The sequence below is a fragment of the Sus scrofa genome, chromosome 9 (assembly GCF_000003025.6).
Source record: "Sus scrofa isolate TJ Tabasco breed Duroc chromosome 9, Sscrofa11.1, whole genome shotgun sequence".
Classification (NCBI taxonomy): domain Eukaryota; kingdom Metazoa; phylum Chordata; class Mammalia; order Artiodactyla; family Suidae; genus Sus; species Sus scrofa.
The window spans coordinates 6,478,634-6,504,036 of NC_010451.4; the positions used below are offsets into that span (position 1 = coordinate 6,478,634).

Here is a 25,403-nt window from a genome sequence, read left to right on the forward strand (position 1 = left end):
ACAATACAGCTCACAGCACCGCCAGATCCCTAACCCACTGAGCGAGGCCAGGGATCAAACCTGCATCTTCATGAATTCTAGTTGGGTTCAATAACCACTGAGCCATAAAGGAAACTCCCTTAAAATTTTCTAATTGCCATTATCATCTCATCTTGGACCTAGCATTAATTTTGAAATACTTTAATTTTCCAGGCCTTTTCTTTACCTAGTGTGAATTTCATAAATTCACAATAAAAATTCAGAATGAATAAATTTCCAAGTGAATACTACTAGAAAGGGTACCCAGAGGGGTATATAGAGATGGCGTATTCAATCATAACCATAAATGAGGTTAAGCATTAGGAACTGAGCTTCCAAGTACGGGCTAAGTGGAATCAGGGGGCCTGGGTTCAAATCCGCTCGAAGACTGTTTGGCGGTGGGGCCTGGGACACCCACTGCATTTCTCTGTGCTTCTGTTTCCTAACTGGGAAAGTGGTGACGGTGAAAGACCTTATCTTGCAGGGTTACAAGCCCTTCTGTTGTGCTTTCGCTATAAGATACCACTAGAATGACACGTGAGAAAAAAGCCTGTGGCATTTTAGACATCTTAAATTGTAAAACTGAGGGCCATCAATTTGTTTCTGGTAGAAACGTCTAGGCCCCCTTTCCCTGTGGTTTCATCGAGGTACCTATAATGTGCTTCACGCTGCTCTGGATGTTCGCTGCCTTTCTGACATTACGGCGGTGGAGCTGCTGGCTCCATTCCTGCTCCATCCCACCACGGTCCTAAAGACGCAGTTATTTAGACGTGGCCAGAATGGAAACGTCTAGGCAGCCTTCATTTAGCCTATAACTAAGGAGACCAAATGTCCTAGTTCACGTGGGACATCCTGCTTCGTGTCTGCTGTCCGGTGGAATTCTTAGTGGCAGCCTTGGCTTTGCTCTCCAAGGACCGCAGTTTGAATCCTAAATGTTACGGTGACTGTATCTGCCTCCTCCCTCTGCAAGGTCGTGAACATAACGGACGCTTAGGCGAGGAAGCCCACTGTGTTCCAGCCCCGTCCTAGCTGCCAGGAATGCCTTATGGAACCAGACCGCCAGGTCCCTCCTCTCACGAAGCGTCCCCTTGATTGAGCAGCCGGGGCCGCAGAGCTCTGGAGTCCACAGACAAGGCCGGGCCTGGCGGGGTGCACCCCCGCTCTCCCGGGTCCCGGGGCATTTCCGCTCTTCCCGCACGGAAGGGCACACCTCAGGCCAGGCTTCCCTGGTCCGTGCTCTGGCTCTGTCCTAAGGCCGTGCGACAAAAACACGGGCTCCTCCTGCCGCTCCAACTGCAGTCTCTCTTCCCTAGCTCGGCCCCTCCTGCTTCCTGGTGACCTCCACGGGCGTGACTCCAGTCCAGGGCACGCCTGGGCATCAACATGACTCTGCTTCTATCAACTGTCTGAAGCGTCTCCAAAATGTATGCCATGCAGAGGACGCACTGCGGTGTAATGGCAGGTGACACGCTTGTGGTCCCTGCTCTGCTCCGACCCACCGTGTGAATTATAACGTGCGCATTTCGCCGTCTGAGATATAAAATGAGGCGGCTGGCACCTGACGCCCTCTAAGTCTTCTGTCCCCCCCAGGACTCTGTGACTCCAGCCTTGTGTGACTGCATCGAATAGGCTGAGGAAGAAATAATAACTGGAAAACGGCCTGAGAAAAGGGGAGGGCAACTGAGCCGCTGCCTACGTACACCTGTCCGCAGCCAGAAGCCTGTACGCGTCTTTTAGGAGGATGGGGGTCTTGTCCAGGGAGAGAGGCAGGGGACAGAGGGGACTGCGGAGCACAGAGCCGAGATGGAGCCGGCCGTGCCAGGCAGCGGGGGCGGAGGACGACAACGACAGAGGGACGGCACGCGAGTCCTGGGCTTTTCAGGAGGGAGACGTCTGATGAAGGCTGTCGTCCCCAAGAACCTAGAAATACGGTATGAGGCTAAGTTTGAGTCCTAAAAGAATGTCACGAGGGCTCCAGAACCCTAACCCTAACTCTGTGTACCCTGTGTTGCAGGCTCGCTCACCTGAATCTTCCGTGCGTGAGAGGAAAGGACTTCACGCCTGCCTGTAAGAAGGGCAGCAAAGCCCACTTTGTGTGTGTGTGTGTGTGTGTGTGTGTGTGTGTGTGTGTGTGTGTGTGTGAGGCATCCTCACGCGAAGCTGAGCAGGGTGGGAACATGCAAGTCTTTGCCCCGCCGGGCTACATACCTGGCCCGGCCCCGCGTTACAGGGCCCGAGGGCCCCACCGCAGGGTCGCCCGAGGAGTCCAGAGAGGAGCACACCCGCAGGAAGGCCAGGCCGAAGGACTGGTGACGCGTGAAGGGCTGGGAGCAGGTCAGGCGAAGTCGATCCCATGACTCGCCTGAGGCCGGAGCCAAGAAGTCGTCTCAAGGAAAAAAGACAAAGAAAATGAGGGAGGAAGGAAACGCAGGAATGGGAGGAGGAGGAAGGCCGCTCCGGGGAGGGAGAGCAGGGCCCGGGGCCACGCAGGGGAGGCTCCGAGCCAGGGAAGAGGGCATGGAGGCCCGGGCATTCGGGGACCGCCAGGGCCACGCAGGCCAGGCGGAGCCCTCTCAGACCTGGGGCCTTGCCTGCCTGCCCCTGGGCCTCTGTCACGGTGCCACACGTTCCCAGGCAGCGTCCTTCCTTGGCAGAGACCTCATCGATGTCTCATTTTAAGAGGGGCCGTCTGGAGCGCTGGGGTCTGGGGTGACAGTTTGCCCGATGGATTAGCTGAGCTGCAGTAGGCCCCTCCCTGGCCCGGGAGCCCCGGCCACCCTCACGGCATCACCGTGCTACGCAGTCACTCACACGACACGACACGAGAGCCCTTGTCACCTGCATCTCCCAGCAGTCTCTAGTGGCACCTTGCCTCCAAGTGCGGCCCGTATCACTCCCCCTTCACGGCATCACCAACACCTCCAGTTCCACCCAGACCAACCCTTCCAGGACTCGGGAAACGCTGTGCGCTGCGTAACCATACCAGCACAGGGGCTGCCGTGACGGCAGTAACATCCTAGACGCACACTGTACACACACACAACCACCCTAGTCACACGCGGGCTTCGAGACCAGCTTCGCCGATTCGCATGCTGGGTAAATGTGCTCAGAGCTCTCTCGTCAGTATGCCCGGCCACCAGGCTGCCCAGCTGGGAAACGGGCAGGCAGCTGCCCACTCCTTAACCGACTCAGCCCTGCGCAGCCCCCCCCCGACTCTCCCCCTCCCGCCCTGCATCCCGCGTCCCTCCTTCTCAGAACCACCCTCTGCCCCCTTCCCCTTCTGCGCTGGCCTCCTCACCATCTTTAAACATGCGGACCCCCGAGCGGTTTTTCCCCTGCTTTGAGTCAGCCAGGGACATCAGCATGGTTGCAGGGAGCAGGGTGACAAAAGGCCTGTCCAGGGACCAGGACGAACGACCCACATCAATCTGCAGGAAAGCACAGCCACAGTTACCTGGGGACAAAAGGGTGAGAGAAGGTTGAGGGCGAGGGGATGACAGGGGCTCCCCTGACTGCTCACAGGGGGTCCGTGGGAAGCAGACACCCCTCCTTTCCAGAGCCGATGGAAACCCAGAAAGTTGGAGCAGCACAGTGAGCCAGTACCTGAAGCGGAAGAGACCACAGCCACTAGATAAGCTTCACCATGTGCCCCTGGCCAGAAACTGTCCCCGGACCCAAGGACTCCGTGTCCTCTGGCTCTGGGGCAGTGCTAAACTCTGTCACTCTTAAATCCTAGCCAGGGAGCCTGACATCTCCCTGCCCGGCAGAGGGAAAACCAGTCGGGGTCAGTTCTCTGTTCCAGAGAGTTCTAAGGCCAATTTTCTCAACCTAGAAACTCCTCTGGACCTTCCTGGATGAGGCTGCACCATTTACCCCTCGGCAGCCTCCGGACACTGACGTTTAGAGGCACAAGCAGGTTCTGTGTGTTGGCATTTATAATTATGCTAATGTCCTAGTGGTTCCCGAGACCACTCAGAGCAAAGCAGGGGGCTGGGCTGCGTATTTCAAGGAGTGGCATCCATAGGGTCGCCCAAGCCACACACGTGTCCCCAGGGCGAGGGCCGCACCTCCCCTCACACCAGGCTGCTCAGCACCTGCAGGGACCCTTTCTCCGCTCCCCGGCCCCGTGAGAGGTTCACTCACCCACGTCAATGTAGCCGATGGGCACTGCCCTCTCCAGCTGAAGCTCCACTTTCAGTTGTCCACTCTTGTCCCGAGGGCAGCTGAGCCAAGGTCCCCTCTGACTGTCTGGGTTCAGCAAGTTCGCCACCGGATATTTGGGATCCTAAGTCAGAGACAGGAGGAGAATATCGGGACCCTCGCTGAGCCCCAGGGAACAAAGGATGCCCTGTGCTCTGGACCCTCCGGGATCCTAACATGATAGAAAAGGCACCAGACAGGAGTCCGTCTATCACGTGCCAAGGGATGTATGGTCCTTCCATTATCTGACTACCTCGTTTAATCCTCATGACAACTTCAGGTAGTTATTATTTTTGCTCCTTAGTAACAGATCCACAAACAGAAGCTTAGGTTCAGAAACTTACCCAAGGCCAAAAGACCAAATAAGCAACCAAAGTGGGAACTCTTGGAGTTCCCGTCGTGGCTCACTGGTTAACGAATCTGACTAGGAACCAGGAGGTTGCGGGTTCGATCCCTGGCCTCGCTCAGTGGGTTAAGGATCCGGTGTTGCTGTGAGCTGTGGTGTAGGTCACAGACGCGGCTTGGATCTGGCATTGCTGTGGCTGTGGTGTAGGCCGGTGGCTACAGCTCCGATTCGACCCCTAGCCTGGGAACTTCCATATGCCATGGGTGCAGCCCTAAAAGGACAAAAGACAAAAAAAAAAAGGAATAGGAGTTGACATAGTAATTCCTAAAGACTCTCTAAGGGCCTTTCTGAAATGAGTGGGGATGTTTCTGATCACCGTCACGACAAGGAGGCATTGCTGTCATTAGGGTCTGGAGGCCGTGGATGTGAAATCTCCCACCATGCAAATGATACGGCCGTGAAAGGCAGACTTCTCCTACCCAGAACACACCGCTGGAGAAAGCCTAGGGTAACAGGACGGGGCGCGTGAGGAGAAGGGGTAAATGGAAAGAGAAATGACAGTGGAGGAAGGGTGGCCTCAGTCCTGGGCCCAAGGCCCAGCGCCCAGCTCCCAGCACTGATGGTGATCATGGAAATTTCCTGGAATTTCGTGGGCTTTTAGGGAGGAGGCAGAGATGACCTCTGATGGTGTGGGGCTACCCTCCAGCAGGTCAGGGAGGACCTTGAGTGTCCTGGCCTCCTCTCAATGACCGAGGGACTGAACTGCCCTTCTGGGGACCCTGGTGCAGACTTGGGGCCTAGGGCTTTGCCACCTCCCTCCCATTAAGGGTAGAATCCTGAGGTCGTGTCCCTCTTTGCCTTTAATTCCTGGGAACACTGCTCTCCTACCTCCTGCATCGCTCTGGGAACAACGGGAAGGCAAGAGCTGAGTTTCCCTCCTGCGACGCTGAACTTTCAAAGAAGGGACAATGTCTTTTCTATTCGATTGGGAGTTTTCTGGAGGTGGAGCCAAATCTCCTTCTTTCTTTCTTTTCCACTCCCTTCAGTTACCAAGAAGAAATCAGGCCTGCAATGAACATACCTGAGATGAAAATGACACCACGTGGCTAATCTTCACAGGAGCCATGGCGGGCTCAGCAGCTGCCAAGGCAAGATGCTTTCTCCTGAGATTGCTTCTGTCACTGCTTTGGCAACGCCTACGTTTTGGTCCTGTCAGCTTTCCGAAGAGAAGGAGTCCTCAGTTACTCCTGAAGAAGAGAACAAAAGAACAAAAAACAAGCCACGGCATGAAAAGAAAAAGTAACATGATGGCGGCGGATTATACGTATGCAGGTGAGCTCCCAAGGACACGAACTGTGCCTTAAATCATTCGTCTTTCTATCCCTAGAGCCTAGCACAAAGTAAAGATAAACAACGAATATTCAACTGAAAATGTGATACAGGGAGTTCCCTCCATGGTGCCTGGGTTAAGAATCTGACTGCAGCAGCTGGAGTTGCTGCCGAGGTGCAGGTGCAATTACCAAACCAAAGTAGTGGGTTAAAGGATCTGGCATTGCTGCAGCTGTGGCTCAGATTCAATCCCTGGCCTGAGAACTTCCATGTGCCACAGGTGTGGCCATAAAAAGCAACCAAACCACAAAAACATGATACCAGTCTCTTGGGTTTTTTTTTCTCCCCATAAAATGAATCTTCCTAAATTAGCTTTTCATTAAGTTATTCCTCAAGAAATCTTCAGTGGCTTGCTGCTGTCTGCAAACCCCTTGCTACATGAGAGGTACTTAATACGTATTAATTCAGCTTGGCCCCTCAAAGCATCTACAACGTAGATCTCTCCATTTCCTGCTTCATCTCCTACTATTCCTTGCACTAGAGGATGTGTTTTACCCATTATTGCTTTCTTTCTTTCTTTCTCTCTCTCTCTCTTTTTTTTTTTTCCGCTTTTATAGGGCCACACCTGTGGCATATAGAAGTTCCCTGGCTGGGGTCGAATTGGACCTATAGCTGGCGGCCTGCACCGCAGCCACAACAGTCTGAGATCCCTGACCCGCTGAGCGAGGCCAGGGATGGGACCCACATCCTCATGGATACCAGTCAGGCTCGTTGCCACTGAGCCACAAGGGGAACTTCCATTGCTTTGTTTCTTCATTTAACCTTAAAAGTTCATAGGGGTATTTGTACTTTGTCTTTTATGAAACTTTTTATGGAAAAATTTAATTATATGCAAAAACATGTATTAGTATAATGAACTCTCACGCATCTATCACTTAGCTTTGATCCCTTTCGCAGAGGTGTTGTCTGAATGCCTTTAAGGTGGGGTCTTTCCCCAGATATTTACATCCTGCCCCTTTTATTCATTTGTTACCCACCTGGTCCCTGGAAAAGAGACCATGAGCCTTGATACATTCCTGGCTATAAAGCTCTTCTTGGCTCCTTCCCACCCAAAAATGTTTCCTTCTCCAAGATGTTGTCGATGCCATTGCTCCTGCTTGGAATGCTCTCTCCCTTCCCCTTGTCAATCGAATCCATTTTTGATGCCCACCTCCGCTCTGCCCAACACTCAAGGTGATAGCTCCATCCTCTCTGTTCTGTGTTACAATTATCTGCACGTGTCTTCTGTCCCTTGATCAGTTGTAAACTCTTGGAGGACAGGCTTCATGTTTGATTTTTCTAGATCCTCAGTGTAAGAGGGAGCAGTGTATAACAAATGTCTGCTGAATGAATGACCATAAAACTGCGTTCCCAAGGGCCAGCCGTGGTGGAAGGCTCAGAGTGAGGCAGACTGCTGCGACGGCAGTAATAAAACCCTCAGTGAAGGCCATCGAAAGGCCATGGGTTACAGGCAAGATGGTGCCAAAGCTTCAGCGAGAGGAGAATGCAGGGCAAGTCCTGAGTGACCGCCTAGGCCTCTAGATTAATTACAGCTGGTTATTCCCGTGGTTGGAACTCACTGAACAGTCAACAATTTTTCCTGCTCTCTGCTCGATGCTGGAGATACAAAAATAAATGTGATAGGGTCTCTGTTTTGGAGAAACTCCCAGGATACATTTGTGGTTTGATGGGAAAATTCCACCGTCTCTCCTACCTGACATACAGATGTCTGACTCAGCCAGCCCCAAAACTCCACCACAGCCTGGGGTCCCTGAAGCCGTCAATCTTGGATATTTCATGTAGTTAATCTAGGTACCAGGCACTGTACTAGGTTACCTGGCAGTGAATAAGATACGCAATCTTTGTCATGAACATCTCTAACGAATGCTTGTAGCACTCCCAGGATCAAGTGCTTTCTGACCTCCCAACCCTTGCATACACTCTTTTTAGGGCTGTGCCTGCAGCATATGGAAGTTCTCGTTTTTGCTTTTTAGGGCTGCGCCTGCAGCATATGGAAGTTCCCAGGCTAGGGGTCAAATTGGATCTACACTTTCTAGCCTACACCACAGCTCACGGCAACCCAGATCCTTAACCCACTGAGCGGGCCAGGGATCAAACCTACGTTCTCATGGATACTAGTCAAGTTCATTACTGCTGAGCCACAACAGGAGCTCCTAGAATTTTTTTTTTTTTAATACTATGAATCAGTAAGGAAAGGGCAAGCAGTCCAATATAAAACTGGAGAGATGATATAAACATACAATTCACATAAGATGAACGTGGCATGACCGAAAGTCCAAATAAAAAAAGTCCTCAGCTTCATTGATAATAAGGAAATTGTATATACCTGTTCCTCTAAGACTGGACAATATATAAAAGTCTACAACATTAAGGATTAGCAATAATATGGTGAAACGGGCCCTTTTCTAAACATTTCCAGCACATCTATATAGATATATATCTATATATATATCTATATAGCTAGTCTGACTAGCTATAGTACAAGAGTAGCCACAAGCCTCCCGCCTCCTGGTTAATTTATTTAAACAGTGCAGCTCTAGAGGGACTCACACATGCACAAAAAGATACGCATAATGTTTCTAATAGCAAAAAGCACAAAACTCTAATGTCCATTAGTTGAGGAATGGGTAAATGAAATGCGTATCATTCAATGAAATGTTATATAATAGTTAAAAGGAATAAATTAGATGTAAATATATGTAAACATGGAGAGCCTTCAAAAAATAAGTTAAAGAATAAGTTATAGAATGATACGTAGAAAAACAGCACTTATGTTCGTTGAAAAAGAAAATGATAAAAATACTGCCGGTAAGTACACATGATTGTTTTCAACAGGTGAGGAAAATACACAGCTAATTATAGTAGTTGCTTCTGGGGAGGAAAAAAGGGTAATGAGTCTGACAGTAGAAGACACAGGTAAGTTCAAATTTTCTCTCTCATTGTATCATTAAAAAAAAAAAAGAGGATACAGATCGTGATGTCGGTTGTCAATTTGGGGTGATGAGTATACAGTGTTACTAACAGTCTCTGTATTAAGTTTCACGTAAGTGTAATTCCCATTTAAAATAGATGAGATGCCTGTACGCGGTGTAAACAGTACTCTGTAACTTCCCGTTGGTCCCAGATAAAGTTGATTGTCCTAATACTCTGTGAGCCCACACGACATCCTGGCCCTATCCGTGGGCGTCCTGGGAGCGTGTGAGCAGGGACCACAGGCTTGCGAGGTATTGGTTTCCCATGCACAAATAACAGGGTGTTGGAAATGAGTTAGGAAGCTGGAGTGCAGCATAGAGAATAGACAGTAGCTGGGGACGCAGACTGTGGGCGTAGGAAAGAGTACGGAGACGTGTGTGAAGTGGATCCCGGGGCGTGAGAGCCTAAGAAGCAGTTGGGGGGCTGTGGAGGTTCCCGCAAGGCTCTTCGGTGCTCAGCTTTCAGAAGCCTAAGCCACGCGGCTACCTCCCAGACTCCTCGGAACCCGCTGTTTTGCCCACTCCCTCCCTTTCGTCCACTCCCCTTCCCATCAACAACCTCCAACGCCCCTCACCCGGGATAATGGACCTCGAAGAGCCGCAGCTGCTTCAGATCGTGGACCACGAAGCCATTCTCCCGCCAATTTTGTCCTCTGACCTCCGCCTCCTGACCCCCAGCACCACTCTTCCACCTCTTGCGCCCGGAAATTCGTTCTGGGGCCTCAAGAAGCCGCAGTTTCTGGAAAACGAGTCCCGCCGAGGGGAGGAGGCATATGCTACAGCCAGTAAAATACATCCGTGTGGTTTATGTATATTTCACTACAAATCTCCTGTCTAGAGAGCAAAATTTAAACTTCCGGGTTAGCTTCCAGGCATTCTGGGAAACGTAGTCCTTAGTCTCCACGCTTCAGTCCTGCGGCCCAGAGTGAGGGAGCGTCGCAAAAGTGGACGGTTTAGGGACCCTTTTCTTTGGCTCTCCAAAGGGGAAAATTGGTGAAATATTTTCCCCGAAAATAGTACAAGCCCAATTTCTCATTTTGCAAGAAACGTCGCCCGCCGAAGCCAGACGAGCACGGGCTCCAATCCTTCTTGACCTTTAAATGGGTAGCAGGTAGACGGTCTCTTAGTTCTCGTCAGGTCTCCGCCTCTCTTGGTGCCCCGCCCCCTCTGCCAGAGCCCGCGCCGCCGATTGGCTGAGAGCACTTGAGCGGCGGAAGCAGCTGGCTCGCGCGGGGCCTGGGGGGAGGGGAGAGCTCTGAAGATGGCGGCAGTGGTGGAGGTGGATGTTGGAGCAGGTGCTGCCGGGGAACGGGAGCTGGACGAGGTAAGAAGAGTTGAGAGTCAAGAAGAGGAGAGACTCAACCCGAAAGTTAAGGGAGGGGAGAGGCGGCATCGGGAGTGAGGGGTCCTAGGAGAGCTGGGATCCTGAGAGGAAAGGAGCCGACTGGAGAGCGGGTGCGCGGAGAGGGAAATCTGAGGTACCCTCGACTCCTGGACTCAGGGGCTCGGAGGCGGTCATGAGGTGGAAGGCTTGCGGTACAGGGGTAGCGATGGAGAGCGGGGAGAGGAGTCGGAGAGGTGGGGGTGTTAAGAATCGAGGTTACTAGCTGGGGGTCCTGGGGCGGCAAAAGGGCTGCCAGGTGGTTTGAGTTGGAGGGGCGTGGACTTCGAGGAAGTGGAGTCTTCTTGGGCGAGAGGTTTGGAGTCGGGGGTGGGGACGCGCCCCGGGAAGAGTGCGGATCCACTAGGACTGTAGCTTGGAGTTATTTTTATGTAAGAGCTCTCTGTGTTCTAGAACTTTGTACACAATGTGGGCACAGTAAAGTTTTGGTCCACGAATGGATGAGTAAACGATTATAGCGCGGAATTCATTCATTCACTCACTTAACAAACATTAAGTATCATCTTTGTGCCGAGTCCTGGGCTGAGTGCTACGGACACGAGGGACCTCCCATTGGAGAGTCCACAGTCCGAAGGTGAGAGACACACACTAGTCGTCATTGCATCAGAGGTGTACTGTTGGCACTGAGAAGAGGGGACCAGTTCACTTGGGGCCAGGAACCGCTTCCCAGGGGAGAGGAGCTTAAGGGATAAGTGATTCTCTGGCTCTCTCTTTCTCCTGTAGACTTACGCCTGCTTCCAGCGTGAGCTCCTGAGGGTCTGTGTCCCCTTTTCCTACATAGCAGACATTTAACAACTGGTGTGGTTAATTACCAGTGGTCCTTGAAGGAAACCCCTGGGAGGAAGGAGACGTTGGTTTGAAGGGAATGAAGGGACAGCGCTGAGAAGCAGAGAGGGAAGTGGAGAAAGGAGAGGGAGAAGATTGCGAGGCCAAAGGAGCATTCCTGGCTAGGGGTGCTTGTGGTCTTGCACAAGACAGCGTACGGACAGAGGCAGGAGGAGGAGGAGAAGGGGATTGATTGTGGGGCGTGGAGCCAGTGGGAGCTTTGAGGGATCAGAATCTTAGAGGCTCTGGCTGAGTGTGGGGGCCGGGTTGGGGACACGGGGAAGCAGCCGGGAGAAAGGGAGTAGAAGTGGACTTGAGAAGCAAAGACTGTTGTTTGCTGGTGGATGATGCGGAGATTTGGGTTTACTTGGTGGGGATCGGGAAGGAGGAGACTGAGAAACTGACAAGCGGTGAGAGCAGGGGGAGATTTTTAAAGAAGCACTTTAGACCCATATCTTTGAGTCATTAAAGACCTCACAGGGTCGGTGAGGTGGGCTCGTTGTGGAAATGACCTCCGAGGCCCCTCTCAGCTGTAAGTTTCTGTGATGGTTGGCTGCAGGTCAGTGAGATGTATTCAAAAGTGCCTTGGAAAAGGTAAGTACTGCATTGAAGTTCTTGTATCTGGTTTGTTAGTCACGGGCACTCCCTTTGAGGGGGCTTGATTTCAGTCACATATCTCAGGTTCATGGCGATAAAGAGCCAACGTTTTGGCAAAGGAGAAAAGAACTTCAGTTCCAATGCTAGACGTTCTTGGTTTTCGAGTCTTGGCTCTTCGTCCCTTATTGAAGAGCTTCTAGTAGCATAATCATACTTCCAGAGTGTCATGCCTGGAGATCAGGTTTCTATGTAACCACTAGCATTAATCCCAGAAACCTCTGTTCCTTGTTTCATTTACTGAGAAATACCATGTGTCATCTGGAAATTCTGTATGGACGGATTCTGACCTTTTCCTTGTGTGTTTAAGAAAGCCACTGAGAAAAAAAAAAGAAAGAAAGAAAGAAAGCCACTGAGAAGCAGGAACAGTCATCTCTTCAAGCTCACCCTCCAAACAAACAAAACTGGCAGACCCTAGTTTGTGAGTTTCTACAAATGTCCCTGTGCTGTTTCTTAGCAGCCTGAACCCGAGAAAGAGAGGTGGAATCCATCCTTTGATTTGTAATTATGGGGCTCTGCTGGGTATTATGCACTGGGAATTCACAGATGAGGAAGATAGGGTCTTTACCAGTTTGTGGTTTAGAGAAGAGACATGCATACGGCCACTGCAGTGCTGGATAACTGCTGTCATGGCAGCAAATTCAGTGGGGCCCAGGAGACCAGCACTCCAGTCTGCTGGGGGAGTCCGTGAAGTCTTTATGATGGAGATAGGTTTGAGCTGAAAAACTTAAACATGTTGGGTTTGAAAGAAACACGTATCATTGGAGCCGCTTTCCTGTAGCTCTTTCTGCTTGGTAGAGAGACTGCTGTGGGGCTCAGATCGTAAGAGGGTAGGGGATCGCCTGGCTGAGACGCAGTCGCTGCTCTTTGCCGCTTTGGGAAGATGGTGTGCTCTGGTTTGTTTGTCGGGATATTGGACCTGAGTTTTCCAGTGTCAGATGCTGTTAGCATGATAAGTAGTCTGCAGTGGGAGCCATCAGTTCATGGTCCTTTGCTGCTCTTTTATTACCACTCTCTCTAGTGGTTAAGGTAGTTTGGGCTTTGTTTATTGCTTCTGTTTTTGAGAGGTGAATAGAAAACTTTTCGGTAGGAAAAGAGCTATCAGTAGAAAAGGTTACTGCTTATTGAGCCCTTACCATAAACCAGCCTTTGTTTAAATCCCTTTACACACATTATCTCACTTATTCCTAACAGCAGCCCTGTGAATTAGTTGATGTGACCACATTTTATCAGCGAGGCGTCTGAGGCAGAGGTGAATTAAGTAGCAGTCCTAGAATTCTACAGTTTGTGAGAGGAAGTGCAGATTCCAACCCAGGTCTGCCTCTCCTATTCTGAACTAAGTTTCGTTTGTTTGTTTTTGGCTTTTTAGGGCCACACCTGTGGCATGTGGACGTTCCCAGGCTAGGGGTCAAATCAGAGCTGTAGTTGCCGGCCTACACCATAGCCACAGCCGCGTCAGTGACCTACGCCGGAGCTCATGGCAACGCTGGATCCTTTAACCCACAGAGCAAGGCCAGGTATCAACCCCACATCCTCATGGATACTAGACAGGTTCATTACCCCTGAGCCACAACGGGAACTCCTGAACCGGGTCTTAGACTGCCATGCTGTACTGAGCACCTTGGCTCCATTTCTCCCGGCAGACTCCTTTTACTCATCTTACAACTACCCTTGGTTAGTATGCAAAAGTCCCACCTCCACACCATAACGTAGCACATAATTCCTGAGAGGTTCAAAGTTGGGGCTAAGGAGTTCCTGTTGTGGCTCTGTAGGTTAAGAACCCGACATGGTGTCCATGAGAAGCTTTGTTTGATCCCTGGCCTCGCTCAGTGAGTTAAGGATCCAGCATTGCCGGCAGCTGCAGCTCGGATGCTGAGTTGGTGTGGCTCTGGTGAAGGCCGGCAGCTGTAGCTCTGAGTCGACCTCTAGCCTGGGAACTCCCATATGCCACAGGTGTGGCCCTAGAGAGGAACAGAAAACAAAGTGGGGTTTCTTAACCAAGGAAACACTGGGTTTTCTATGCAGGTCCTTTGATTTTACCACTAACTTGATTCTGCTGAAACCCTGGTCACAGGGAAGTGATGAGCCCAGTGGCGACCAGAGAGCCGAGAGAGGGCTCTTGCCAGCTCAGGCTACGGATTAAACAGGCTTGATGCTGTTCTTTCAACTTGCTGAACAGCAGCTGTGAGGCTAAGTGCTTTCAGCTTGCTGAACCACGGGGTGCCTGAGAATGTCAGGGAGGATAAAGCATGGGTACCATGTTGGATGGAGGTCCAGGAGCAGACCTACTCCTGGAGCCAGTGAGTTCCTTCTTAAAGGGGTAGCTGGCCAACCAGTGCGCGGATTAGGAGGCATCATCTCAGCATGGAGAGCTGGCTTGAGACCTAAGGTAAAAGCACTCAGTATCCAGTCAGGGGCAGCCTCCCTGCCTGGCTGGTGCTTGTGAATTCCAGATGTCTCCATTCCCATTGCTTGTCCTCTGCCAAAATGATGTGATATCATGCAGATCAGTGAGTAGTTTCTAGCTCAAGTTCAAAGCAAGTGTCCCAGCCTACAGCTCAATGGAGTTATTATGGCCTTAAGTGCATAATTTACCTCTTCTGGGCCCTGTTTTATTCTTGTTAAAAAAGGAGCTTAAACTTGATTTGGGTGGTTTTTAAACCTTTAATCATGAAAACCTGTATTTAAACAAAATCTCACTTTGAAGACTCGTGGTCCTGATTGGGTGCCTCCTTTATGTTCCTTCCATGGCCTGTACTACCTCTAGCCCAGCCCTGCCACGCATCACTTTAACTGTCCCTCTTCCACACTGGACTCTTAGCACAGCCCATGTCTTGGTCATTGTCATCCCTTTACGTGGTGTGGTGCCTGGCATAAAGCAGGCACCTAGTAAGTGTTTGCTGATAATTATGCTGAGTGGTGGTAATAAGCTCCTTTCCTTAGTAGTATGTGCTTGTTTTTTTTTTCTTTTTGTCTTTTTAGGGTCACACCCGAGGCATGTGGAAGTTCCCAGGTTAGGGGTCAAATCAGAGCTGAAGCTGCCAGCCTACACCACAGCCACAGCAACGCCGGATCCGAGCCACGTCTGCGACCTACACGACAGCCCACAGCAATGCTGTATCTCCAACCCAGTGATCAAGTCCAGGGATTGAACCCACATCTTCCTCGATGCCAGTTGGGTTCCTTAACCGCTGAGTCACAGTGGGAACTCCAGTATGTGCTTTATTGAATGTTTACAGTATCCCTATGAGAATTGAACTACTGGACTAAGTCGTGTCTGAGGCTCTTCCTGGCTCTGACATAATGTGCACCGTGTTTCTGATTACGGCCCAGTCTTTGTTGGCGCTGTCCCGTCTGCCTAGAGTACCTTTCCCTCTTTTTCCAAATCCGTCCTGTGCTTTACGGTTCTGTCCCAGGGCGCTCCTGGTCTGTAGGACTTTTCTGATCCACCCTGCTAGCTTCTTTCCTTGTCTGTTTTGATTTCCTCTGTGTTCATTTATCAGTTCATCAGACTTGGGGGAAGTACCTTCTGTGTGCTAGGTACTGTGCTGCACTGGATCATAGAGAGATGGATAAGGTAGGATAACCGACCTCAAGGAGTTCCCAGACTAGCATAGGCGGGGCCTGTACACAGATATGTCACAGGTGCTGTGTCAGCGGAGTAGCTGTGGTGGGCACATCCAGGAGGAAGCCGTAATCTATGTCCTATCTCTTCTTCCCGGGCCCTGCCCTTGCTTCTTCAGAGTAATCATCTTGGATTTTTTTTTTTTTTTGACTGTTTGTTTTTGTTTTTCCTCCTGTGTGTCTCTCCCTTTAGACATTTGGTAAATGTTCCTTGTTTCCAGGGATTTTTTTTTTTTTTTTGTCTTTTTAGGGCCACACCCTGCTGCATATGGAGGTTCCCAGGCGAGGGGTGTAATCAGAGCTGTTGCTGCCTGTCTTCGCCAGAGCCACAGCAAGGCCAGATCCGAGCCGCGTCTGCAACCTACACCACAGCTCACAGCAAAGCTGGATCCTTAACCCACTGAGCAAGGGCAGGGATCAGAACCCGCAACCTCATGGTTCCTAGTCAGATTCATTTCCACTTCGCCACTATGGGAACCATTTTCAGGGGTTTTTGATTAAAGCCAAGATCTTCTTGAGGGATTGAGGCATGTGTGACTGAAGTTTAGTTTTTGGCTATCTGCCCATGTATTTTTGGACTTTTTTAAATGTATGTAAAATGAGTAATAGCAATGTAGTGGGGGGGAAACTATAGTAGTAAACAATAGACCTAGGTTCTCGACTAGGAATGGGAGATTTTTTTTTTTTAACATGTCAACAAGAATTTTTTTTTTTTTTTTTTTTTTTTTTTGTCTTTTTAGGGCCACACCTGAGGCATATGGAAGTTCCCAGGCTAGGGGTTGAATCAGAGCTACAGCTGCTGGCCTCTGCCACAGCTACAGCAACACCAGATCCAAGCCGAGTCTGTGACCTGCACCACAGCTCATGGCAATGCTGGATTCCTTAACCCCCTAAGTGAGGCCAGGGATCGAACCAGCATCCTCCTGGATACCACTTGGGTTGTTACTGCTGAGCCACAACGGGAACTCTAAGAATACTCTTTTTTCTTAACAGACAAGGGCAGAAATTTTTTTTTTTTGCCTTTTTTAGGGCCACTCCCATGGCATATGGAGATTCCCAGGCTAGGGGTCTAATCGGAACTGTAGCTGCCGGCCTACGCCAGAGCCACAGCAACGCAGGATCCGAGCCACGTCTGCAACCTACACCACAGCTCACGGCAATGCTGGATCCTTAACCCACTGAGCAAGGGCAGGGATCAAACCTGCAACCTCATGGTTCCTAGTCGGATTCGTTAACCACTGTGCCACGACGGGAACTCCCAGAAAATTTTTTTTAATTTATTTTTATTTTTTATTTTTTATTTATTTATTTTTTTGGGGTCTTTTTTGTTGTTGTTGTTGTTGTTGTTGTTATTGTTGCTATTTCTTGGGCCACTCCCGCGGCATATGGAGGTTCCCAGACTAGGGGTCGAATCGGAGCTGTAGCCACCGGTCTACGCCAGAGCCACAGCAACGCGGGATCCGAGCCGCGTCTGCAACCTACACCACAGCTCACGGCAACGCTGGATCGTTAACCCACTGAGCAAGGGCAGGGATCGAACCTGCAACCTCATGGTTCCTAGTCGGATTCGTTAACCATTGCGCCACGACGGGAACTCCTAATTTATTTTTTAGTTGAAATATAGTTGATAAGCAAAGTTAGGTTAATTTCTGCTTTGCAGCACAAGGACTTGGATATATATATATATTCTTTTCCATCATGGTCTGTACCAGGAGATTGGATATAGTTCCCTGTGCTATTCAGTAGAACCGTATTGTTTATCCACTCTATACGTAGTAGTTGGCATCTTCTAACTCCAAACTCCCAGTCCATTCCACTTCCTCCCCACCCCTCTTGGCAACCACAAGTCTGTTCTCTAAGTCTGTGAATTTGTTTACATTTTGTTGATAGGTTCATTTGTGCCATATTTTAGATTCCACATATAAGTGATATCATATGGTATTTGTCTTTCTCTGACTTAACTTCACTTAATATAAGAATCTCTAGTTGCATCCATGTTGTTGCAGATGGCATTGTTTTGTTCTTTTTTATGGCTGAGTAGTATTCCATTGTATAAATGTACCACATCTTCTTAATCCATTCTTCTGTCGATGGACTTTTAGGTTGAGTCCATGTCTTGGCTATTGTGAATAGTGCTACAGTGAACATAGGAGTGCCTATATCTTTTTGCATTGTAATTTTGTCAGGATATATGCCCAGGAGTGGGATTGCTGGATCATATGGTAGTTCTATTTTTAGTTTCCTGAAGAACCTACCTACTATTTTCCATAGTGATTATGGCATTTTACATTCCCACCAATAGTGTAGGAGGCTTCCCTTTTCTCCATCCTCTCCAGCATTTGTTGTTTGTAGACTTTTTAACGATGGCTCTTCTTTTTGTTTTTTGCTTTTTATGGTTGTACTTGCATAAAAGTTCCTAGGCCAGGAGTTGAATCAGAGCTACAACTTCAGGCCTGTGCCACAGCCACAGCAATGCCAGATCCAAGCCACATCTGCGACCTGTGCCACAGCTTGTGGCAATGTCAGATCTTTAACTCACTGAGCAAGGCCAGGGATCTGCATCCTCGTGGATGCTGGTTGGGTTCTTAACCCCCTGAGCTACATTGGGAACTCCAATAATGGCCATTCCGATTGATAATAATGACCATTCTGATTGATGTGAGGTGGTACCTCATTATGGTTTTGATTTGCATTTTTCTAATAATTAGCAGTGATGAGCATCTTTTCATATGCCTGTTGGCCATCCATATATCTTCTTTGGAGAAATGTCTCCTTAGGTCTTCTGCCCATTTTTCTTTTTTCTTTTCTTTTCTTTTTTTTTTTTTTTTTTTTTGTATTATCTAGGGCTGCACCCATGGCAAATGGAGGTTCCCAGGTGTCCAGTTGGAGCTGTAGCCGCTGACCTACACCAGAGCCACAGGAACTCGGGGTCCAAGCCGTGTCTGCGACCTGCACCTCAGTTCACAGCAACGCCGGATCCTCAACCCACTGAGCGAGGCCAGGGATCGAACCTGCAACCTCATGGTTCCTAGTCGGATTCGTTAACCACTGAGCCATGATGGGAACTCCTCTTCTGCCCATTTTTTGATTGGGTTGTTTGGTTTTTTGTTGTTGAGTTGTATGAGCTGTGTGTATGTTTTGGAAGTTAAGCCTTTGTCAGTGGCATCATTTGCAAATATTTTCTCCCACTAGGAATAGTAGATTTGTTGTATTTCAGAGAAAACCAAATGATAATAGATACTTACAAGGCTGAGAAGGATTCTGAGGCCAGCACTCAGCAGGATAGTGCTGAGGGTGAAATAATACAGAGTACTTACTCTGCGCTAGGTCTTGTGCCAAGTGTTTTATATGTATTATCTAATTTCATACCGCAGCTTTATAACGTAGGTACTATTATGGTTATATCCATTCTACAGATTTGGAAACTGAGGCATAGAGGATTTAAGTAATTTGCCCAATGTCACACAACTAGGTAAGCGACGGGTAGGGTTCAAATCCAAGATGACTCAGCATCTGTGCTCTTAACCAGCCTGGGCAGTATAAGCACTGTATGCTTCTCATACCATGCGAAGCTAGAGGTTTCCACCGTGTAAGTGTGGGACTTCTTTTAGAGAGGGGATGTCACTGGGCTCGTGCTCTTCGTTTGTCTCTTCCATGAGACTGGGTTCTCGCTGAAAGCCCTTTCCGTCCTTGTCTCCCTGGTGCCTGGCATAGAGTGTGATTCAGTAAATGTTTAAAGATAGGAACTCAGGAAAGAGTCTAACCTCTCCATACCTTGATTCTTCATCTCCGAAATGAAGTCTCCTGCAGCTTTGAAAGTCCTGGATCCCAGTATTTTATTCTGCTTTGTGTTTCCTACAATTCTTCATATCAGGTACTCAGTAAATGTTAGTAAATGACTGAATGAAGGTATATAAATAATCTGTGCTAATAATGTTGGGATGAGATAAGAAAAAATGGTGATAGGGAGGTCGTAGACAAAAAGGCCTAGTAGAACCTCCAGCTGCCTAGCCTTTGACGTCTTGCACAGTCGGAGGCTCGCTCTCTGGCATACACCCTGTCTGCAGGCCGTCTTTCCCATTTGGTTTCCCGTTACTAACCTCCCATCCCCAGCTCGTCCTTACTTTTTTGCAAGTCACTTTTTGGTTAACCTGTGATGGCTTGATAAGCCTAGGAGGAGTTTAAGGTGTCGTCTGGTCAATAAGGGAGCAAGAGGAAGGAAAAGGACTGTTCTACCTCGTTGAGTTGAGGGACTCTCTTTCTCATCACTGCATCCCGCAGTGCCTTGCCCCGTGCTTGGCACGTAGCCGACCTTTATAAATTTGCTGGATAGATGAGAACGCTTGTAGGTGTGGATTCTACTCAGGTTTAAGTGGAGTTCCCGTCTTGGCACAGCAGAAATGAATCCAACTAGGACCCATGAGGTTGCAGGTTCGACCCCCTGGCCTCCCTCAGTGGGTTAAGGATCTGGCGTTGCCGTGAGCTGTGGTTTAGGTTGCAGATGCGGCTTGGATCCCGAGATGCTGTGGCGTAGGCTGGCAACTGTAGCTCCGATTAGACCCCTAGCCTGAGAACCTCCGCATACCACAGGTACAGCCCTAAAAGGACAAAGACAAAAAAGAAGTGCTGCCTGAATCATAAAGGTTAACTGACCAACTGTCGGTGCTGGCAAGTGATACAGTAGTGCCCGACAGTACTGTTTGCTTATAAACTGGTTAGAAAGCATTTTTGTATTTAATTAATGACGTATTGCTCCCTACCAGTGAGTCCTAGGCACAGAACCTAAGGACCCGCTTTCTGCCCCCGTAGCACTCCGCGTAGATAGCTGTCAACACTTACCGTCTTGTCGTGTTTCTCTCCCACTGAGCAGTGAACCCCTTGAGGAGACAGAACCACATTATTTTTCGTCCGTGTTCCCAGCACCTGATCCCTCATAGTAACTAGCAAAGAGTAGATACTCAAATGCTTACTGAAGTTGAATCTTAAATCTAGTCTATCCACCCATGTTGAACACCCCCAGCAAGTAATCACCTAGTCTGTGTGTTTGAACCCCTCTAATGATAGGAACTGTATCGTTTTATGTTCAGCCTGTTCCCTCTATGAATACTTCTGTTGCACTAATTTTTTTTTTTTTTTTTTTTTTTTTTTGGGCTGTGCTGGAAACGTGGAAGTTCCAGAGTCAGGGATCAAACCTGTGCTGCAGCAGCAACCCAAGCTGAGCCACCAGGAAATTCAGTGATATATATATATATTTTTTAGGGCTGCACCCATGGCATATGGAGGTTCCCAGGTTAGGGGTCCTATCGGAGCTACAGCTGCTGGCCTACACTATAGCCACAGCCATGCCAGATCTTAGCCACGTCTGTGACCTACACCACAGCTCATGGCAATGCCAGATCCTTTACCCACTGATGGAGGTCAGGAATTGAACCCACAACCTCACGGTTCCTAGTTGGATTTGTTTCTGCTGTGCCATGACAGGAACTCCTTGGTAATATTCTTTAAATTAGGCTAGAATTCTTATTTCTGTAGTTTCCACTTTTTTTGGGGGGGGGCACCCCTCGGCATCTGAAGGGACCCCTGTAGCCCCCATCCAGGGATCAGATCTGAGTTTCAGTTGTGTGAATGCCCGATCCCCAACCCACTGGGCTGGGTCAGGGATCAAATCCACCTCCCAGTGCTCCCAGGACTCCGCCAATCCCATTCTACCACAGCAGGAACTCTTGTAGTTTCAACTTTTATCACTCCTTTTCCAGATCGTGCTTCTTTGCGTCTTTGACCCTGGAGGCACGCGTGCTGCCGGAGCTTGCCTCTGGGGAGTTTAGGCTCAGTCCACCTGGGGCTATTTGGCCTAAAAGCTCCATGAAAACCAACCCAAGATAATCCATCTGGTGTCATTCCTCTCGCTTTGATTTCTTTGTGTTTTCTCTTCTTAAAGTCATTTATTACCTCTCTGCTCCTCAGAGGAAAAGCTGTAGGTACACATAAACTCATTAGTTCCCTCTAAAGTGCACCTTTCCCAAGAGGATGCTGAGCCATGGCCATGGGGCTTTTGGCCCTGAGCAACTAGGCAGAACCAGTGGGGAAAGGGGAAGCTGGAGGCAGAGAGCATAGCCCTGCAAAGGTTTGTGTTCTCTCTGCCCTCTTTCCCCCTTCGCGGAACGATATTTTCAGTAACTGAATGTGTCTGTTACTAAGGAGAGGTCTCCAGTGACACTTTACTGCCCATTTCCCATAGGATTGAGCCCAGCCTCTTCTCGAGCCTGTCATTCTCTTTCTGATGTTAACAATAATAACTGCCTTTTTTTTAGTGTATACTGTGTGCTAGGCATCATACCAAGCATTTTACATACATTTGTGCTTTTAATTCTATTGTAATACTGCGATTGTCTCTACTTTCCAGATGAGTAAAAGCCGAGGCACAGCTAAGTAATTTATTCAGGATTGGACAGTGGAGTTAGGATTTGAACCTGGTGGTGTGACTCCGTGACCTCTCTTGCTGGTGTGCTTTATAACATGGATTCACTCTGGTCAAAATTCACGTGTATTTATTGAACATTTAATGTTGCCAGATACTGGATTTGGTCTTGGGATTTCATAGACGGATAGAGAAACTGTGCTCCCTGAGAGCTGATGGTTTAGTGGGGAGAGGGAACCGTCAAATGACAATGACAGTGTAGTGTGGTGAGTGGAGTTACATACAACTACCACAGGTGCATGGGGGAGGGTTAGGACTTTGGAGAGGGTATGATACTGGGCCGATGCTTAAAGGCGGGCAAAGTTTATCGTAAGGCTGGGAGGCCAGTTTGTGCCAGTGTCAAAGCACACACGTGAAGGAATGGAGGCATGATGCCTGTGAACATGCTGGTAGCCATGCTGTTCTCACTGAGAAAACATTCATTGATGCTGCATGCTTTGTGCAAGGCACTCTTGTTAGGCACTTGGGTTGAGAGGAAAGATGCTGATTCATGTTGCATGCCTTTAAGGAGCTTACGTAGTTCAGTTAGAAAAATGTTTGTCCAGTTGGAAAGGTTATAATTATGAAGTAAGTTCTAAGTACCCTATCAGTAGGAAAAAACAGCGTGCTTTTAGGGAAGTAAATCTCTTCTCACTGAAATAGGGAAGACTTCGTGGAGAGGGGGCCACCTGAGCTGGGGCTTAATGGATGATTTAAATTTCATGTAGAGCCTCAGAAGTACAGGCCCCATGTAAATGTGAGAAAAAGGGTGTGTTTAGGGATCAGCAAGTAAGAGAGGATTAGGTGCTAAATCTGGAAACATAGCTTGGTGCCAATTTAAGGTTGATTTTAAAAGGCATATTGAGGAGTTAAGATACATTTATTCAGGCCTTCAGTCACCAGTTACTGGAGTTCCCGTTGTGACTCAGCAGCTTAAGGTTCCGATGCTATCTCTGAGAATGCGGATTCAATCCCTGGCCTTGTTCGGTGGGTGAAGGATCCGGCATTGCTGTAAGCTGTGGTGTAGGTCACAGATGCTGCCATGGCCATGGTGTAGGCCTCAGCTGCAGCTCTGATTTATTCTGTGGCCTGGGAACTTCCATTTGCTGTGAACTTCCTTTTTTTTTTTTTTTTTTTGAATAGGTATGGCTGTAAAAAAAAAAAAATCACAACAATTATTGAGAACTTTTATTTGCCAGATATGGTGCTGGAGACACAAAGATGGAGATGTAGCTCCTGCTTTCAGGGGATTAACAGTCATACAGGAGAAGTCAGACATGGAAACAAATGATTGTAATATAGTGTAAGTGTGTGTGTGTTGTGGACTGTCGTGACAACTCTGCCTGGGGCAGTCATTAAAGACGTAACAAAAGATGCTTAAATTGGTTCTTGAGGATTAAGTTTGAGTTCAATACTTAGTCAAAAGTCTGAGGCAGGAAAGAGTGAGTGGTCCAGCAAAATGAAAAGATAGGCGAAGGCTCGGCAGCATTAAACAGCATGGAATATTCCGGGAACTGTAAGAATGCTTGTATTATTGGAGTATAGGTTAAATATAGGGGGATAGCTGTGAGTGATAAGGTTGGCAAGGCCTTTTTAACAGCATGCTAAGAAGCTTGAGCTTATAACATAGTCAGATCTATGTCTCAGAATGTTCGAGTCTTCTACAAGTGTGGAAGTTCTTTTTGGAGGGATCAGCTTGGGGAAAGGAGGAGAAATGCGTTGGGAATACTGCAGTAGTCTGAAAGCTGATGGGGATCTGAGCAAGAGCAAAGGCAGTGGGAGGGAAAGTGAGTGCTGTAAAAATGTTCAATAGTAGTGCTTCCTCTTACTTTTTTTTTGCCCTTTCCATTCCATTCCCTAATTCATTCACTCACACATTCATCAAGTATTTATTAAGTATATAATCTCTCGTTTATTTGTTCCTTCCTTTTTCAAATACTTGTGACTTCAGGATGTCAGGAATTTTTCTAGGTCTCAGTAACTCAGCAGTGAACAAGAAGCCAAGGGCTTTGCTCTTGTGAAGTTTACTTTCTATGGAGGAAACACAGATAATGAATAAGTAACAAGCAGGACAACTCCCCAGTGGTGATAAGATGGAGAAGGACTAGAGAAGAGGTGTGCCTTTCAGTAGGGTGGTTATGGAAAGCCTCTGAGTGGGTGAGATTTGAACCAAGACCTGAATGAAGAAGACTTAGCAGTTTGAAGATTTGGAGTCATGTGTGTGTCAGGTGGAGGGAGAAGTCAGCCACAAATCAGTGGGAGTGAATGAGGCATGTCGTGGCACCAAAAAAAGAAGGCCAATGTGACTGAATCATAGTGAGCCAGGGAAAAATTGTAGCACATGAGGTCAGGGAGTTCGGCAGAGTCAGATCTGTAAGGCCTTGCAGATGCTACTCAATCTGTTATTATTTTGGCTGCATCCATGGCATGCAGAAATTCCCAGACCAGAAATTGAATTTGCACCCCCATAGCCACGTGGGCTGCTGCAGTGATAATGCTGGATCTTTTTTTTTTTTTTTTTGTATTCAACATAGGTCTTTATTTGCAGTCCAATAAGAATAAATTTATGCAACTGACGCTAATTCTTTTTTTTTTCATGTGTGAATTCATTGGCTTCCTTTTAATGTTTTAAAAAGTAATTCAATAAGGAGTTCCCGTCGTGGCTCAGTGGTTAACGAATCCAACTAGGAACCATGAAGTTGCGAATTTGATCCCTGGCCTTGCTCAGTGGGTTAAGGATCCGGCGTTGCCGTGAGCTGTGGTGTAGGTTGGAGATGCGGCTTGGATCCCAAGTTGCTGTGGCATAGGCCGGTGGCTACAGCACCAATTAGACCCCTAACCTGCGAACCTCCATATGCCATGGGAGTGGCCCAAGAAATGGCAAAAAGCCAAAAAATAAATAAACTAATAATGCAGTGAATTTTATTATATTTATAGTTGTACAACCATCATCACAACCCAACTAAGTTTATTTTTTTAATTTTTAAAAATTACGGAATGGTTGATTTACAGTGCTTTCTCAATTTCTTTTCTTTCTTTCTTTCTTTTTTTTTTTTTTTTTTGGTCTTTTTGCTATTTCTTGGGCCATTCCCGCAGCATATGGAGATTCCCAGGCTAGGGGTCGAATCAGAGCTGTAGCCACCGGCCTACGCCAGAGCCACAGCAACGCGGGATCCGAGCCGAGTCTGCAACCTATACCACAGCTCACCGCAACACTGGATCCTTAATCCACTGAGCAAGGGCAGGGACCAAACCCGCAACCTCATGGTTCCTAGTCGGATTCGTTAACCCCTGCGCCACGACGGAAACTCCTCAATTTCTGATGTATAGCAAAGTGACCCAGTCACACACAGTTCTCTGCTATACTGTAGGGCCCTACTGCCCATGCATCCCAAATGTAAGAGTTTGCATCTAAAACCCCCAAACTGCCCATTCATCCCACTCCTTCCCTCTTGGGAGGTTTCTCCCTGGGAACCACAAGTCTGTTCTCCTTGGCCATGATCTGTTTCTGTTTTG

At 48.4% G+C, this 25,403-nt stretch overlaps 2 protein-coding genes and 1 long non-coding RNA gene across 5 annotated transcripts in view; 2 read left to right on the forward strand and 1 right to left on the reverse strand.

The window, feature by feature from the left end:
* The window catches only part of LOC100523131 (short transient receptor potential channel 2-like), a 39,067-nt gene extending 28,993 nt beyond the window's left edge, over positions 1–10,074 (reverse strand). The window contains exons 1-6 of the mRNA XM_021062471.1: positions 9,501–10,074; positions 5,646–5,811; positions 4,162–4,303; positions 3,317–3,472; positions 2,247–2,404; positions 861–881 (exon numbers count right to left, since the gene is read on the reverse strand). Of these exons, the coding sequence (XP_020918130.1) occupies positions 861–881; positions 2,247–2,404; positions 3,317–3,472; positions 4,162–4,303; positions 5,646–5,690 (522 nt within the window). The 5' untranslated portion in view covers positions 5,691–5,811; positions 9,501–10,074. The remainder of the gene's footprint in view (positions 1–860; positions 882–2,246; positions 2,405–3,316; positions 3,473–4,161; positions 4,304–5,645; positions 5,812–9,500) is intronic.
* LOC110255394 lies at positions 1,237–5,696 on the forward strand. The gene is made up of 3 exons (XR_002335527.1): positions 1,237–1,949; positions 2,033–2,085; positions 5,611–5,696. It is a non-coding gene; the product is annotated as an uncharacterized LOC110255394 (long non-coding RNA).
* The window catches only part of RNF121 (ring finger protein 121), a 98,671-nt gene continuing 83,390 nt past the window's right edge, over positions 10,123–25,403 (forward strand). Inside the window, exon 1 of one of the 3 annotated variants that reach the window (XM_003129616.4) lies at positions 10,123–10,249. In XM_003129616.4, coding sequence (XP_003129664.1) covers positions 10,187–10,249 — 63 coding nt within the window. In that variant the 5' untranslated portion in view covers positions 10,123–10,186. The remainder of the gene's footprint in view (positions 10,250–25,403) is intronic. The other 2 variants (XM_005653662.3, XM_005653660.3) reach the window with 2 other exon arrangements.